This window comes from Thunnus thynnus, chromosome 3 (genome assembly GCF_963924715.1).
Source record: "Thunnus thynnus chromosome 3, fThuThy2.1, whole genome shotgun sequence".
NCBI lineage: Eukaryota > Metazoa > Chordata > Actinopteri > Scombriformes > Scombridae > Thunnus > Thunnus thynnus.
The window spans coordinates 33,580,435-33,598,686 of record NC_089519.1 but is presented as its reverse complement, the minus strand read 5'-3'; the positions used below and the strand labels follow the sequence as shown (position 1 = coordinate 33,598,686).

General features: G+C 39.2%; 1 protein-coding gene across 1 annotated transcript in view; it reads right to left on the bottom strand.

The window, feature by feature from the left end:
• Window positions 1-18,252, bottom strand: part of lcor (ligand dependent nuclear receptor corepressor) — a 90,376-nt gene that overhangs the window by 33,039 nt on the left and 39,085 nt on the right. The window contains exon 2 of the mRNA XM_067585476.1: window positions 3,957-4,022. Within this exon, the coding sequence (XP_067441577.1) occupies window positions 3,957-4,022 (66 nt within the window). The remainder of the gene's footprint in view (window positions 1-3,956; window positions 4,023-18,252) is intronic.

Below are 18,252 nucleotides of genomic sequence, written 5' to 3'. Positions count from 1 at the left end.
ACAGATAAACGGACAGTCTATTACTCTCTCTTTCCGTGTCTCTCGCTGTAATGAAAGGGTCAAAGGTGAGCTGTGCTTGAACCCTGTGGTTGTGCCACTTACAATATCCCTGGGAAGACGCCAATTAGCTCCAGTCCCACTGCTAACGTGACCCCCCCCCCCCCCCCCCTCCTCCACTCTCACAGTAGTCAAGTTTGTGTGTGTGTGTGTGTGTGTGTGTGTGTGTTAGTGAGCTCGAAGAAGACATTGATGCTGTTTACTTGAATCTTTAAGTGTGTATTCCTGCTTAACAGTCCGTGTGTTTGCATACACTCTCTTAATCAGGTTACGGTTTTTGCAGTTATTAGTCTCTTAAACATCATGTAAACAAATATGGATTCCTTACTTGAGATTAAGAGAGAGCTGGTTAACATATGTAGATTTCTGCTGGAGATTCCTCATTTCCTGGCACTTAACTAGGTTTCTAAAAGGTTTTTTTTTTATATGTGAGCATGTGACCAAGACTTTAAAACAGGGGAAGTATTGCAGTGACAGATGAAAAGAAAGATGATGACAGTAGTGGTGCCTTGTATACTAAACTATTAAAAGCCATAGTTTGACTAAAACTGAAATATCAACTGAGATAAATTAGTCCGTTTTCACAGCTTAATAACAGGCGACTTATAAAAATTAGACAGCTCTCTCACTGTTTAGCTTGTCATGGCGCTGTACTGTCTATTAAATTACCCTCACGCTTCAAATATGCCAGTTTGCCAGCATATAAGTATGTAGCCCTCCCCGACACTGTGTGTGTGTGTGTGTGTCTACTGAGTTAAATGGAGAAAAAAAATCATTAAAAAACAAACCAAACATCTAATTGTTAACTGCAGATATCTGGTCAAACCAAACCAACTATTTCAAACTATACAGAGCAAGAGGAACAAATCAAGGACTTTTCTCTTTCTAAAGCTGCACTTTTAAAATATTTTATAAACATTTTCACAGGAGAAATCAATTGTGAAGGCAGGAAGATAAATTTTTGCACTACAAAAAGAAGCAGACCTGTTTTTTTTTTCTCCTTTAAAAAAAAACAAACAAACAAAAACAGCTGTTTAGTTTACTTCATTTACATGAAAAAACTTTCGATTTAAGTGCTATGTGTCGTCGTGTTGAGCTGTAAATGCGTTTGCCGCCAGGATGTTAGACTACAACGGCTGACCGAGTGAAAAACACTTGTGGTAAACTTAGCAAATAATTCAGTACATGAAGAAGAGTTCCATTAACGGAGAGTAAACGAGTTGAGATGTTAAACTTTAGGATGAAGAAACTATGTGGTTGATGCTAAATGTAGCTATATAGAGACAACACGGTCACATGACGGTTTTCAGACTTTACAGCTTGATGTGGAGTGCCACGTGGAATTCTGGGAAATGTAGGAAACTATTAACTGATGCAGGAGAGGATATAAGGCCTGTTGAGGGAAAATGATTTATGATACAAAGCTGTGTGTTGTTGTACGTTCAGGAGATCTAGTGTGTGTTTGCAGCTCTGTGAATGAGGCAAGTGCCAGCTTTACGTGGAGAGTGTGTGTGTGTGTGTGTGTGTGTGTGTGTGTGTGTGTGTGTGTGTGTAAAGTGTAATGCATGAGTGAAAATGACGTAGACAAGCCAGAAATATTCTAAAAATGCCTTAAGTTGGTGGGGGAGGGGTCACATGACTCCAGGACGCCATGTTGACCTCGTTTCTTCGTGAGAGGAGGATATAGAGAGAGAGAGAGAGAGAGAGAGAGAGAGAGAGAGAGAGAGAGAGAGAGAGAGAGATGTTGGATGTTTAGGTGAGATTGGTCTTCTTTCGCTTTTTTCTCATGACATTCATATTTGATTTGTGTCACTCAGGAGGAGGAAACCCTCTCTGAGAGGCAGCCAATCTGACTGCAGTTTTGTGACCGTATTTTCTGGTATACGAGTGCATAATTTATTTCCGACCCACACAGCTCTGAGGTTATATGTGTTCTAAATAACATGTTATTCCCCGAAGTACTGCGCATTGCAAAATGACTTACACATGAATGAATGACCAAATGAATGAATAACACACACAGCACACTTCTTAAAGAGTCCAGAGATTCAGATTTTTTTTCTTTACATCACTAAAGTCTTCAAATAATATTTAAAAGTAAAAAAACTTTAAATGTATTTCTGTTTTATTGTATTTCCTCAGTAGAAGACATGAGGATGAAAAACATGAGCATAGTGTACAAATGTGTGCATTTATGTTTGAAGTCTAAACACTGTTGTAAAGTCCAGCGATCTCAATGCTCTTTTTAATGCATTAAAGGTTAATTCCACATAAATAAACACATTTAATTTAAACTCCTATGAATTTGATTTTGTAGTTACAGCAGCATGGCTCCTCAGATCAAGATAAAAAAAAAAGAATACCTAACATTTTTTACCCAAAGAATACTCGTAACTGTTGTTTGTAATTTGTAATGTCAGTATTGTCTTTTAAAATACATTTGAGTCATTTAGAATATATTTCAGTTGATGTTTTGTATTATTTTAAGAAGACAGCTTTTATTGTGAAAAAGCCACTTTTATTTAGAAAGCCAGTTCAGCAGGTAAAGATGCACATGCGCCCCAGCTAAGATACATGCTAAATATCAACCTGTTTAAGTTGTTGTGAAACGTTTAAGGACCCTTCAAGGACCAAAGATAATATTTATTATTATTTGCAGAACGCAGCCAACGACGTAATTCATGTTTTTGTATTTATTTTATTTTGATGGGCTGTTTTTATTTTCACTAACTTTGTCTTTATACCATGTGTGTGTATGTGTGTGTAGTTTTCACGGTGGATTCAGAGAGAAAGCTACAAACAAACCAGTTGCAAGAAAGCCACCTGTGTTTGAAGACATGCACTAAATCTGCACGTTAAACTAAGAAAACTAATACTGACATCATAACTCACTCACTGTATCTCTGCTCTTTCTATATAACACGTCAGGCCTGATGTGAGTTATTGTGCACAAATAGTATAATAACTCTGTCAAGGTCAACCCCCCCGCCTGAGTTACATCACTGAAAGGTCCACAATGTCCTCTGACTGGGACCAATAACGTCAGAGAAATCAGCCAAAATAAAGTTTTCTGCACAGGATGGAAATAAATCGCTGGCCACCAGGAGGATAGAGGTTAAAAACTTAATATATCATTGACTGTTATGAAGAGGTGAAAGGCCCTTATCTGTTATGTTGATCCATAACATGAGCTGATGTTAGCTTCCACCTTTGTTGGAAAAAGAAAACAACCCAAAATACAATACCAGACCAGACCAGACCAGACCAGACCAGACAGACTGGTTATGCTGGCCTCCGGTCATGCTCTGACCATGAATTAGCAGGTGCATTTTTGGTCATTTTTAAGCCGCTCCTAGCTAATCCATCAAACAGTGTTTTGTCCTTCAGCATCTTAATGAGAATCAGAACATTTTTTGCCTGGATGAAACCAGTAAAAGAGACCATCCAGCTCTGTTTAGTGACATCTGTCAGGGTTTTGTCAGCCAGAGTTTGTCATAAATTAAACATGTCTGTTGTATGAATTAATCATATTGTTGTGAATTGTAAGCAGTTTTGGCAGCATTGTGAATTCTTTAGTCATTGTAATAAAATGCCTTTAAGATAGATTAATAGATAGTGTGGAGCTGCTGTTTTGGCTTTTGTACAACCAAACAGTGTATCACACAAAATAAGCTGAATATAGAGTTGAGCCTCTGCTGAAAAAAACAAAAAAAACTTTAATATTTACAGCTTGATTTGTTTGTTTCGTCTTGTTTATCTTCATAGTTTCTAGTCATTGTTTTATTAGCTTAAAATCACTTTGTAATTCTGACATTTGCATCCTGACTGATGTTGTTCTCTATTTTATATTTGTGAATGTATATTTGTGTGTGTGTATGTGTGCGTGTGTGCGTGTTTACCTTGGAAATGGGTGATATCTTTGACTACTCCCGGCCCAAACAAGCCTTCCAAGATGCTTTCAAAGCCTGTGAAGAAGAGGAGAGATGTGATATTAATGTGAGCTGACATGTTTACCATCAAAAACAAACACATGACAGCAGCTAAAATACTACGTAAAACAAAGACTGTGAAAAAAAATAAAATAATAATAATAAAAATACCGTCACGCAGAGGAAAACGACACCAGCGTTACACAAATAAACCATTTTAAAGAATTTTTGAACCTTTATTTCATCTTTTAAACGGAGGAACATAAATGAATAGTGTGTGGGTTTTTTTTTCCCCCGTGGGGCATATTTTGCTGATGCACAGCCTCTGCTGCTCTCACTCAGCAGCAATAACAACAACAACAACAACAACAACAACAAAAAGCTGCACAAAGCACTTTGTAACCCTAAATCATGTGCTGAATTTAACGTGTAAATTAACAGATATTTTTAAAAAATATCTTATGCAAACTGACAAATGACATTATTGAGTGTACACAGACTCACACACTCAGATGAAGCACTTTCCAGGTACAAACAAACACAGAAAACGATGCAAGAGCACAAAAAAAGTATTGAAGTACACATGCATAAACAATAGACGAGGCTTTTTAGGCACTCACAAGCAGAAACACACCGAAATATCTAGAAAGGCAAGGCTGGATATAAGCTTATTATGCAAAAAAAAACACACAATACACACACACACACACACACACACACTGGTGCGCCTATACAGACAGGGTGTGGAGCCATTTATTAGTCACTAAACACAAAAGACACACACAAACACACTGTCGTCTTTCTTCTCATCTCTTAAAGCAAATGAGCGCTTTACCTCTAATACACCAAGGTAATGTCACTCACTTTTTATTAACTGTAAATACCCTCATTTTGCTGTTGCTTGGCAACCACATACAGAGAAACATAAATACATATCGCAATTTTCAATCTGACCCCCCCTCACACACCCCTCCTTCCCCCCCCCCCCCCCCCCCCCCCCCCCCCCACCTCATCCTCCATTAAATGGAAATGGAGGCAGACAGCAGAGAGAAACAGAGACAAAGACACGTGTATGTGTGTGTGTGTGTGTGTATGTGTGTGTGTGTGTGTGTGTTTTTAGCAGGGAATGGAAAGGTTAACGGAGCGCACACACACACATACATATATGTGCACATAGTTCAATTGTAGCCACTTGTCTCAGTGTAGAGGGTGAACGTCTGAGGCCACATACTTAACATCGCAGGAATAAACCAGCTTGATAAACCTGGATGAAAAAGGTGTTTCTCTGTTGTAAAATCATTACAGTCGACCTCACGGCAACAACGGCACCAACAGCACCACCACTCCACTGCTCCTACAGCAACGACGTTACAAGCAACCGACAGGAAGGAGGTAAAACATTCAAGGACTGTCGATGTTATTGGTTTCAGTCCAGTTACTAGTAATGGAAACAAATCTGATTGTTTCCATTGAAACATTGATTTTTTTTTTAATATTAGACAGTTTTTGTGATGCTGGACTTTGAAACAGTGACATATTTTTTGTTGTTTTGACTCTGTACTTGAGCACATTAAATATATTAATATTAAATAAATATAAATATTTTGCTGTCAATGACTATTTGATGATCGAATTCGAACCTACAGATTCTTAGTATGTTTCCTGGTGGTGCTGTCAGTGGTCTGTTGTGTTGGAGGCAGGGGCCCTGTTCATTCCTATGAAGGTCGCTCAGTGGTGCATGAAGCCAAAAAAAAAGTTCAACTTCCAGGTATAAAATGATCTGGATCTAGCATTTCCTCCATTAAACTCTGTGACATCATCCTGATGTAAAGGGCTGCATGTTCGGGGGCCGGAGAACGTTTTTTGGCTCACGCACCAGGAAAGCAATTTTCATTCATAGTGAATCGGCTCCATTGTTGAGTCTCCAGTTCTTACTATACAATACATGTTTTTTTTCTGTCAGTCTGGTCTTCAGGAGTTGGATTGAGGTCATGTGACTCACTTGGCCAATCAAAAACATTCCCATATTACCATAGAAATTAACATTAGGATCATTATTCCACTGCAATGTCCAAAAACTGTGAGTGTTTGTATATAAAGGGCGACAGATCCTACACTTTTCACCCAATGTGGATGTAAACACCCCCTAAATAAAAACTAAATATTGGCAATTTGACCTCACACTAATTCGTTTTTTTTCATACTATTATATTCATTTTTGTCCAAAGAGAGTTACATTTATACAAGCGCACTTCGGGAGCAACTGGGGTTCAGCGTCTTGCTCAAGGACACCGATGTGTGAATGGAAAGGAAGAAAGAAAGGAGGCAGCTCGTCGCTTTACCTGTCATCATAGTTCGGAAACACTCCTGCACTGTCTGCTCTGATAGACAAACAACACAAAGCTCGAGACACACACTGCATCTCTTATAAACATCTTACTGATGAAGAAATGACCTCAGTGCTAAAAAAAGGACAGTAATCACTAAAGCGTCATAGTTTTGAAAAGCGAGAAGAGTCGATATCAAATTGTGGAAGGAGACAAGTGGTTCATTTCTACCACTTGTTTCAGTTTTTATTTCATTTTAATGTGAAAATCAGCTTCAACTGACTTTTCAAAATCAGTGAGCACATTCCTGATGGATGGTTTAAAACATGCAGTGTTGCATAAAGTCACATTGCCTTGACTAAAAGTGTGTCATGCGCGTGTGTGTGTGTGTGTGTGTGTGTGTGTGTGTGTGAGAGAGAGAGAGAAATCCCTCATTACTGATCCTTTTAGACTTTTCTGCTTGTGTTTCCTCGATTAAACAAATTAAGTTTTCCCTTTAAGTTCCAGCAACACACATCATGTGGTGACGGTATCATAGAGTCTGTTTCTTGTCTATTCAAAAATTAGTTTTTTATGGCCATCCTGCGGTCGAGGACGAGCAGTAAGGTTTGTCTGAAAATGTCTGTTCTTGTCATCTTTGCACAATCACACACACACACAGTACTCATAGATTCACAAAACAACACTACACGAAAAGGAGCCTTCAGTCATGATACACAGAAAACACTTTGTGCATGTCCAGGCCAATCATGCACGCATTTAAAAACTAAAAATGATGAGAAATGGGAGTTGCATTCTTTGTTTTTGTGATTATTTTATGATTTTATTTAGTTTGTTTAAGGCTGTTGTTTTCGGGGGAGCTCAGGGCTCATGGCTCTCCTGTAATTCAAACACTCTTAACACATCGTGCCTGTTGGAAGATGCAAAGAGAGCGTGCACAAACTGTGCTTTTAGAGCTAAATTATTAGCTAACTTGAATGCAGATGAAGCAGAGAAACAAATTTCAAATGTATTCCTCATAATTCCCAAATATATTTTGTTGGATGGCTGACACACATTTTTCCTCCTCTTTCCTCTGTTGCACAAATTAGCGCAGTGCTGCATGTGGCACACACATAAAACACACACAAACACACACACACACACACACATCACATCACAAAGTTCCCTTAAACCTGCACATGCAAAATTCATGTGGCCTACAAAGGCAGCTTTGATAACAAAAAAACTGAAGCTTCAAAGAATTTTCAAAAGCTTCAATTTTTTTTCCCCCCTTCTCCGGCTGCCACTACGCGCAGAAATGCAGCTCGCCTTTCAAGTCAAGGAGGGGGAAATAATTAGGGTTTCTGCGCCGCAGCGAAAGAAATCGGCGCTGAAAGTCAAAGTTACACGGGGCCCCCGTGCTATTCGGGGGCCACGAGATGGAGGATGTTTTCATATTTAAAAAGGCAGAGTCAAGCACAGATACATCTTCAGAAGCGGCCAGCGGAAAGTAGAGGATGACTTCCCCTCCCTCCCTCCCTCCCCCCCTTCCCCCCCCACGAGGCCGTGGCCGCCGCTGCGATTGGATGGATGAGATCGGGGATGTGATTGGACAAACGAGATTAGGGGGTGTGATTGGCTAGATGAGATAACAGCGACAAAGTCTCCCAAGCCACAGGCAAAAAAGCTCCAGAATGTAGGTCAGTTAGTGAACGCACACTCGGCCCAAAAGCGTTTACACATGACATGGTAGAGAGAGAGAGAGAGAGAGACCACACACATGCACACACATACATACACACACATACACACATTATGGCATCTGGGATTCTGTCAGTGTGTTATGCAAAAATGCACATGAACATACACACACACATATATACAGAGCTGTCCCCAATCTCTGAAACCTCCATTGTGTCACTTCGTTTCACTTCATAGAGTCCAACAGCACAGCCGAGAGCAGCGTGACACAAACTTATAGAGAAACGCACAAAAATACACACAAATACATGCATGAGGGGGGAATCACAAGACATGGAGATAATCTACATCTGCACCAGAAAGCACAGTAACTCTTTTTTTTTTTTTTTTTTTTAAATATGTGAACATATATGCAAAACCCTGCTGACTTTGGAACTGCTGCAGAAGCAGGAAAACATGATTTAAATAGTAAAGAAGAGGCGTATTATGTAAACACACGCACACACACCTGACAAATGCAGGATAAGCACATGATTCATCTCATAATTAGTTAGTTTCTTCCCAAGCTGCACAATTATTTATATTTTGGAGTTTTCTTATATGTTTATGCAGAAACTGAAACTACACAATATCATCCAGCTGCAACGTCAACGTACGTCATCTACAAGCAAAAGAAAGTGATAGCTGGTTAACTTCACCACCTGAGCCACCGGCAGCTGCTCCATGTACTGTAGCTTTATTAAGTCATGTACATATTTATGCATCCCAGAATCACAAATTTTGGGCTATATGAATATATTCTCAAGAGGAGGACAGTCTATGGTTGATACAGATACAGACAGATGCCGTGTGATGTGAAGAAGATAACTGTTTATCTCATTTTTAATGCCAATATCCATACACACACACACAAAAAAGCATTGTGTTTAGCCTTTTATGCAGTAAACATACAGCTACAGCTAAAGACTATGACTGCATAGGCATGAAATAGTGCTTTCATTATTTTTTTTTTTCCCTTGGTGTTGTTGTTGACAGGTAGAATTTAATGAGCTGTGATCACATCGCTGTTTTATACTATTCAAATGTCTGAAAATAGAATTGGGAAAATATGTCAATGAAATCATTTATCAAGATAAAATAAGGCAACAGAGCAGAGATGAGACTTTTTTTCCATAAAAACTGAAACATGAATTTATGATAAGAAGTCCTTATATTTGGTTATAAAGACTTATGACCAAGATATGTCCTTTATATTTGTATTATCGTCCAATCTGACCAGGAGATTTATCAGTTGGGCTCTAGCAGAGACCAAATAGAGAAACATTATGTTAACTGAAAGAGGGGAAGAAGGAGAGATTTGCACTCATTATGTAAGGAGAGTTTTTCAAAACTGACCAGGAATGGGTCCTTCTGGAGTTTAGGGGTTAAAAACATTGACCTCCGATGCATCTCTCTCTCACCCTGATTTCCTGTCATCTCTCTACTGTCTGTAATAAAAGGTTCGAACGCCCCCAAAAATGCTTTAAAAAATATGACCTGGAAATGCTAGATTTAGCCGCATTAGTGTGAACATGGCCATAGGGAAATCCGGCAAGTACTACATGGAAACAGAAAAGTGCTGTTGCACAACTTGCACAACTGCTTTGCCTCTGCTGAGAGCAACTGAGCTGCTCAAAAATTCATTCAGGGTGTGCTTGTCAAATCAAAGCACACACACACACACACTAGCATGTAAAGAAACAGCATCTCTCCCATTTCCAACAGCTGTGGAAAGGAAGTCGACACTGAAGGAAGCACCGCAATCAATCTGAGAATGAACGGGGAGGAGAGTGGAAGAGGGGGGAGAGGGAGAGGGAAGGAAAACAAGGAGCCAGAGAAGGAGTGTAGAGGAACAAGGCACAAACGTTTGGTTTTCTTGTGACCACTGGACCTAAGCTATATATAGTGCTGCATGAGCATTAATAATGTAGCATGACCAAAGCCTTTAGAAGAACAGGGCCCCTTGCCTGGCCCTGATCAAATCAATACCTAATTAACCCTAACAGGGGTGTGGGCTTAAAGGAAGAGGAGGGAGACAACATGTAGGAGAACGATGAGGAGGCTCAACAAGCCAAGTAAACTTAACACCTCCGACGCTGTTTGTGACGTGAAAGTTCTTGTTCATGACACCTAAAAAGATGATTTGTACCTTTCTTTTTAGGGTTATCTCCAAAACAGGGTTAGAAGCGGTGTGAATCAAGATTTAAGCAAAACTTTGGACACCTTTTTGTCAAAAACACTAGCTAGCGTCAAGGAAATCACTATTTATACCAAATGAGTTCTCAATCTGAGCAGCATTGAACATACCTGATATGCATATACTGTACATGTTAGCAAAGTAGAGCTGCAACTATTTATCGATTAGTAATGACTGGTAATCATTTAGAGTCATTTTAAGAAAAAATAAAATCCACATTCTTTGATTCCAGCTTCTCAAATTTTAATATTTTCTGGTTTCTTTAGTCCTCTGTGACATTAAACTGAATATCTTTGGGGTGCGGACTGTTGGTCGGGACAAAATAAGACATTCAAGAACGTCCCCTTAGGCCTCGAGAAACAGCGATCAAGATTTTTCCACCATTTTCTGACATATTATGGACCAAACAAACTAATGAAAAAACAGAAGCAATGGTCTGTTTGTTTGCTGTAAGCGTTCTGAAAGACATTAAAACTAGCCGCTGATTATCTAGGGTTAATAAATACACGTGTGAAATGAGGTTAAGCTAGCCCTCGGCTTTCTGTAGCCAATTTATTATGCGAGCCAAAGGGCCTAAAACATGCACATGCGGTTCACATTTAGTGCAAATTTTTTTCCCTGGTTGTTTCATACTGTATATGAAGGAGGTGTTAAGAGGCAGCATAAAACGTTTAAATGTGTATGCTTCTAATGGTATTGAAAGAATGAATGGGACCATCTTTTTTCACCTTACAAAAGTGCTCAAGGCAGCACTTTTTCCTTACAAAAATAAACTCCGTCTTACTGTGTAATATGCATTAGTAGTGATAGCTGCCATGGCTTAACAGAAGAAGAAACATACAAGTAGACAATCAGGTAAATCAGACACCACCAACAAACTTTAACTGACAATTTGAGAAGTTATTTCTGGTAAGTACTTTTCTTCCTTTAGGATGCTTATTATTATACTCTCTATATATTTATCCAAGATTGCTAACGCCCTAGAAAAATCTGTTCCTGAACTTTGTCTGATTAAGGTTACAGCAGATGTCTGTGATCATCATGATCTTTGCACTCCAAACAAGCTCTAATTAGCTGCAGCTACTTCCACTGAGGTTGCTTTCTAATGGTAAAAAAATAACATTATTCTGAGTAATTCTTTGCACTTTGACCCTGATTATAACCCCCACACAGCAAAACATCTAACCCATACTGGTGACAGTGAAGGGCATGGCGAGGAGGACTCAGGATTTGGAATGACACGGGGTCATCACATGACAAGTCAGCTCCTATGAACACTAAAACAGAAATTTACTTGCAGACTAATCTATTTTTTCCACACATGTTTCATATTTACTATGATTTGGAGTCGTCGCACAGTGACTATACAGTACGCCTAATGTGGCGATAAGTACAGTGGACTGTAGAGTGATATGTATAGTTAATCTTATAGTTGATCTTTTTAATGTCTGAGTATGGTCCTTTGCATGGAAATCAATATTAGGGCAGCCATTTTGATACACCACTCAGAGAAGAAGCATGAACAGCCCTGATATGCTGTTTTTCACCAACATGCACATGATACACAGATGAGGAATTGAAAATTTATCATTTCACAGATTTCAGCTGCTTTTTACGTTTTGGTCATTTGCTGCTTTGTATAAACCATATAAATTAACCACTAACGCAAGCTAGTTCATTAAGTTAGCCAGCCAGAAATGGCAGCCAAAGAAAACAAAAGTCAAACATTCAGCAACCCAAAAGAGAGAGTAATATCTTTTTCAGGAGATGGTGAACCAAAGTAGAAGGAAACTGTCCATGTTGCTCTGTTTCTGATAAAGGGTTAGGAAGCTGTTCGCTAACATGATACAACTTGATGAGCTAAAGCTAATTGCTTCAAGTGTTGTTTGGCGTTTTCTTCCATCTAGTAATTAAAAATGTCTTAACACACCAAGAAAAATGAGGAAAAAATAGATGTAGAATAAAGCATAAGTATTGTTGCTATGGCTACCGCTAGTGTAATGTAAGCTAGGCTAACATGAGCACATGTTTAACTGTTGACCCCAATGTGTAAATTGTAATTAGCAACTAGCTAAAATCCAAACAGTAATTGTATCTGGCTATAATATGAAGTTGAAGTAATACATTTGTGTTCATGTATTACAATATATTCATCTGTAATGTCTACTATGTTCTTGTAAAGTGTACTGATTGATTTGATTTTACGCTTTAAATTACAGCTGCGACAATTAGTCGGTAATGAATTAGTTGCCAACTATTTTGATAACTGATTAATTATTTTGAGTAATTCTTTAAGAAAAACAAGTCCGAGTTCTCTGATTCCAGCTTCTCAAACTTGAATATTTTCTGGTTCCTTTAGTCCTGAATGACAGTAAACTGAATATCTTTGGGTTGTGGACTGTTGGTCAGGACAAAACAAGACATTTCATGACATCAGATTGAGCTTTGGGAAACAGTGATCAACATTTTACGAAGCAAACAACCAATTGATAAGTCAAGAAAATAATCAACAGATTAATTGATAATGAAGATACTGTTTAGTTGCAGCCCTACTTTAAATAAACATACTTAGTTATTAACAGTTGCTAATTTTGGTAAATGTCAGGTATATTCAGTATGTTCAGTGTTAGGGCACTATTGGTGTGTTTTCTTTTTTTCTTTTCAAATATGACACTGAGACAGATTCCTGCACATTAATTGGCCTCAGTGAATCTGTTTCTATAAGCTTTTCACTTTCCTCTTTGGGTGTGTCTTTCTCTCACACACACACAAGGTTCAGGACAATGTTCTCATATGTCGCCCTAAGGACCGGCTGTCTGCTTTGACTGGATGATGTCTGACTGACTGCTGGAAGAAGAAGAAGAAGAAAAAAAAAAAAATGAAATTCAGTTTGACCTTGGAGCCTCAGTGGAGATCGTGGGTCTGATTTCAAGGCTGCAGAGAACATACGACCAGCGAGAAAAGGAAGCTGGAGTTAATGAGATACTGCTGGGAGGAAACATTTAAAACCCCTTACTTTTCATCATCATTAGAGGGAAGTGATGTGTGAAGTGAATTATAAAAGTGAAAGATGTTTTCTTTACATTCAGTGAACGAGAAATGTGAGGAAGTAAATTGCATTACCGAAGAAAGACGTGTAATTGAGAATGACAACAACAAACCTTTAGCTAATACTAGTACTGTGAATAGTATGATAAGTATGATTCTCACCATCATCATGATGTTGATAACTGGCAGTAGAAGTTAGAAGACTTACAGTTTATCACCAGTCTTCATGTGCTCCAATCTGTCTTGTATATTTAATTATCTTTTTCCACCAAGAACATTATGTTTCTGGTTGTGTTTGATTGTTAGTTAGCAGCATTTCTGAAAAAAAAACTGTCTTTAATGATTTAAATTTGGTGTAAAATTTGTTTTTTGCATGCAGATGCAGATGATTTCTTAACATTTTCACCCTTTCTTTATGAACTCCTACACTTAAATGTAGGAGTTGCATCCCATAATTAGCTCTCTTTCTGTGTGTTTTGATGCAGATCTGAATGCAGATTAAAATGTCTACATTTCTTATATTGTTATAGAGGACTGTGCAGATTTGGAGAAGGTATTTCCTGTCTTCAAATTAGATTTTCATCCAACTGAACGAAAGTCACAGAAATAACTACTCTCTTCACTTTAATTAGTGCCTGAAAGAGTGGAAGCAACAGTATCAGTAATGAATCTTTATTTACTTGATTTTAGATCATGCTTTTAAAAAGCAGTAATTGCGTAAAATCAATACTGACACACATAATAAAAACCTATTGGATGGTGTTTTTGTTAACCGACTCTGAAATCTCGGAAGGTTAGAAGTAATTTAAACAACTGAAAATGTTTGAGCACTGAAATAAAAAGACCCAACAGAGCAGAGAGAGCGGTGATTCACAGACATCACAGCTGAGGAAAGATCAACCAAATCCTTTTTTTCTCTGCAGGAAACAAACTTCAGTGGAACTGTTGAATCATTTTTGTATGTGTCTGTGTGAGAACAAATACAAATATAAAAGCTTGTTTACCGAGAGTCACAACCACCTCTGGCATATAGTTTGCGCGGTGTGTATATGTATGCATGTATATATGTGCATGTATGTATGTGTGTGTGTGTGGGTGTGTTTCCTGGGGAATGAGGAGGAAATGGAATAAAGCAAAAATGTGCATGATTGGCCGAAGGCGTGGTAAAACACAGAGACTCAAACAAACTGCAGCAAACGCGCGCACACACACAAACACACACACACACACATACATAGAAATGAAACACAGCCTAAACATGGTGTGTCAATTCAATCTGACGGCTTCTCGGCAAACCAAATCCCTAATCTCATCTCATCTCTCTCTCTCTCTGAAGTATCCGGTGATGAGCTCAAAGGAGGCTGATGTGTGCTGGCAGCTATTTCTGTGACTAACACACCACCGCACACACACACATACATACTGTACACACACACACACACGCATGCACGCTTATTAACACAGCAGAAACACTGTATAAGCAATCAAAATTGGGTGGAGTCTCATAAGAAGGTGAATCAACCAGAATACGAACCGTCACACCACACATCAAACTGTGCATTTGGAGGTTTTATGATGCATTATGTTGCCAAGGCGTCGAGCTAGTCACACTTTCAACATTTGAACACGGTCATGGCTCGGGGAAGGGAAGGAGGAGAAAAAAAAAAAAAACTAGGTCGAGCTCTCTGATTGGCTTACGAATCACCCCCTAACATCAAACAGCGGCACAACGGATGACTGCACGTGTGCAACGAATCACTCTCTCTCTTAATGCACACACACACATGTACATACACATGCACTATAAATGCATGGCTGTTTTGGAGAAATTCAAACGATCGGTCATGGCGAATTTGGGGGCCCTGTTCCCCCATAATGCACCGGGGCAGCCTTGCGCCACCAGCTTGGGAAGGGTGTGGTGAGGCGGTGGCGGTGCTGCTCTTGCTTTGAGCTCCCGATTCTGTTTCGCTTTGCTCATTTCTGCAGCTACGCAGACGTCACAGTGGGAGGAAAGAAAAAAGAATCAGTCCAATTACTTGTCTAATTATCTCATTATTCAATTATTTCATTATGTGGTGGAGAGCAGGAAGGAGGATGAAGATGGTCTCTGTGTTTCCTTTCGCCCTCTGTGCTTCGCTCCTGGTGACGACACCTGGAAATATTTCAAAGTATTACCTTTCTGCACAGAGCTCTCGGCTATGGATTCTAGACAACCTGTACAGAATTTGTTGCTACCTCCAACACACACACACATACAACCCCCCCCCCCCCCCCCCCCACCTCTCTTATTTACACCCCTCCCTCCTTTTTTGCATGTTTTCTCTCTCTGCAGGCGGTTAGATGGAGAAGAAAGCTAGAAGGAAAGGAGGCGCAGGCGTATCAAAGTGCTAACAAGAAACAAATTGAAAACAATTAAAGGAGAGATAGGGGAGTTTGCGTGTTTGTGCAAATGAATGAGTTTGTCGGTGGGTGTCTGTGTGTGGGTGGGGTGGGAGTGATTAGCAGGGTATTAAAGAATGGGAGTGGTAATTGGTGTATTCTTTTATTTTCTGCCAATTAACTTGCCTGCTAAAGTGGTAAACAATGAGGGTGTGATGGAGCAAAAGACCCGAGAACAGACTGAGGAGAACAGACCGGACTGTGTTGGGATACCTCGGTTTATTTCAGCTCTGGAGTGTTAATGAGTTACGGTGAGAAGTTGTATTTGAACAAATAACAGCACTGAGATACCTGCAGATGTCATCTGTTAAGTAAACTGAGGTGCATTCTGCACAGATTAAGGATTTAATCTCAATCAAATACAAGAAAAATGTTGAGACAGGGTTATAAGAGAGTTCTTTAACTGACTTTTATTTTGAAAAATAAAAAAATACACTTAAATACATTATCCCTTTATGATTTTTTTTGCCTCAAATTCACGTCATGACATTTCTCTAGATGGAAGAGATGAATGTTAGTAGCTGGAAAAATCAACCATTAAAAAGTAAACTAAAGCAAAACTACAATCTGATTATGATCTTCACAAATTTATCTTTTTTTAAAGTGTTCCCGTCTGATGTGGATTGCTAGATAAACCAATCTGTCTTATTCAAAGATAAAGGGACCGGAAATCTGATTTGTTTCGACTCCCCTCTGCTGCCAAAACCTTTGGCATGATGACAGGCGACCAAACATCTGTCCAGAAAATGAGCCACAGCTGAATGATGCAACATTTGTTTACAAGCCTCCTTTGCAAAAATGTTCAGCGGGTGATTCCACCTTTGTAGTGAGGCAAAGAACTGAGTGAACAACATCAAGCTAACTGACTTCCTGGTTTGTGTTGGTTTGGCTGTTTTCCAGCCCAAAGATACTCCTGATTGCTTCTAAACCACAGAGTGGGCGCTTGCGGTCTGTCTGTCCGGGTGCACCGGCACTGTCTGGTTCTCAACCATCTGCCACTGAGCCCCGACAACACACAGGCAATGTCTGCAAATTAACTTCATAGTTTACCTGCCAGGAAATGCCAAGAATAAAACAGATCTCACTGGTCTTCATTTGCTTCTTTTCTTGTAGCCTCACATTTAGACATTTAGACATTTAGACGCATATCAACAACTGAAAAACAGATGCTACTGTTTTCTTGAGAGCAATTTCACGAGTTTCCAGATTATTAGAGAAATACATTCATCATACATGATGTGACTGTGCTGTAAGGTTAAAATCAGGAAGGGTTTCTAGCGCCAAAAAGTGTTCGGTTGAGGTTTGGAGGAGGCAGTCACTAAAGTCAAGGCCAATATCACCAAGACTTTTTTTAGGATGCTTGGTGCTGCTGGTTCTAGCATCTCCCAAGTGATTGCAACAAACAAATGTTTCAGCATTTGAGGAAAAAGCAGAAACCAACCGATCTGATCAGTGAAAATTCTGGTGGGTCAAATCACATTTGTAATAAACAATGCTTATCAAACTTGTACCTAAATGTACCTAATAAATCAGTAACTCAGTGTTAACAATCTTACATTTTTGCCCAGCACAGCAGGTCAGGTTAAGGGCTGTTATGCGACATCATAGCTCCAGTTGTTTGTTAGTCTTATTGGCTAGAGCTACAACCAATGAATAGTTTCATTACTGGTTAATCTAATGATCACTTTTCAATCAACTCATTGACTGTTGAGTCTATACAATTTTTAAAAAAAGTAATAATAAATGCCAGTCACAAGTCCCCAAAGCTCAAGGTGACATTCTCAAATTCTATGATTTGTCCGACCAACAGTCTAAAAGTATTCAATGATATAAAAGCAGCAAATCCTCACATTTAAGCAGCTGGAAACAGTGAATGTTTATCATTTTTACTTACATCGATTTTCTGAATGAATGAATCTGAATAACAACATGTCAACTTTTGACACCACTTAGTCGCGTGCAACTCATTGTGCTGTTACGGGCGGCGGGACGTGGAGTGTGTTACGCTGTTGTTCGGCTCTTTCACAGCATCAGACAGACTCGTACTCACAAGCTCTGAGCTCGTACCCTTGAGTCACAGTGTTAGCGTTGTCTTATTAATGTGTTTCCATGTCCTTGCCGTGTGAAGCACTTTGTGTTTAAATAAAAAAAAAGCGTTAAATAATTAAACGTGATTGACTTGACTAGAAAGGAGGTGTAAAAATGGGTCAATGTCTCGATTCTGTTTACCGTGGCCTCCTGAACGTCTCCCGCACAAGTCACACTGACACCTGAACTGTGTCGACACACAGCCAAAAGATTAAATACCGTTGAAAACCTACCACCACTACACTCGGTTGGATCTTTCATTCTGCTTTCTTTAAAGGATGCAATTTAATTTTTATTCGTTTCTGAAGTACGTTCAGACCTTTGAACTGACCCGCGAAGAAGACAAGAGTCTCTCATTTCTATGGCCAATACATGTTCCCTCTCCACATGACTGTATAGGTTTTTCATTATGCTACAAGGTCGCAAAAAAAAAAAAAAAAAAAAA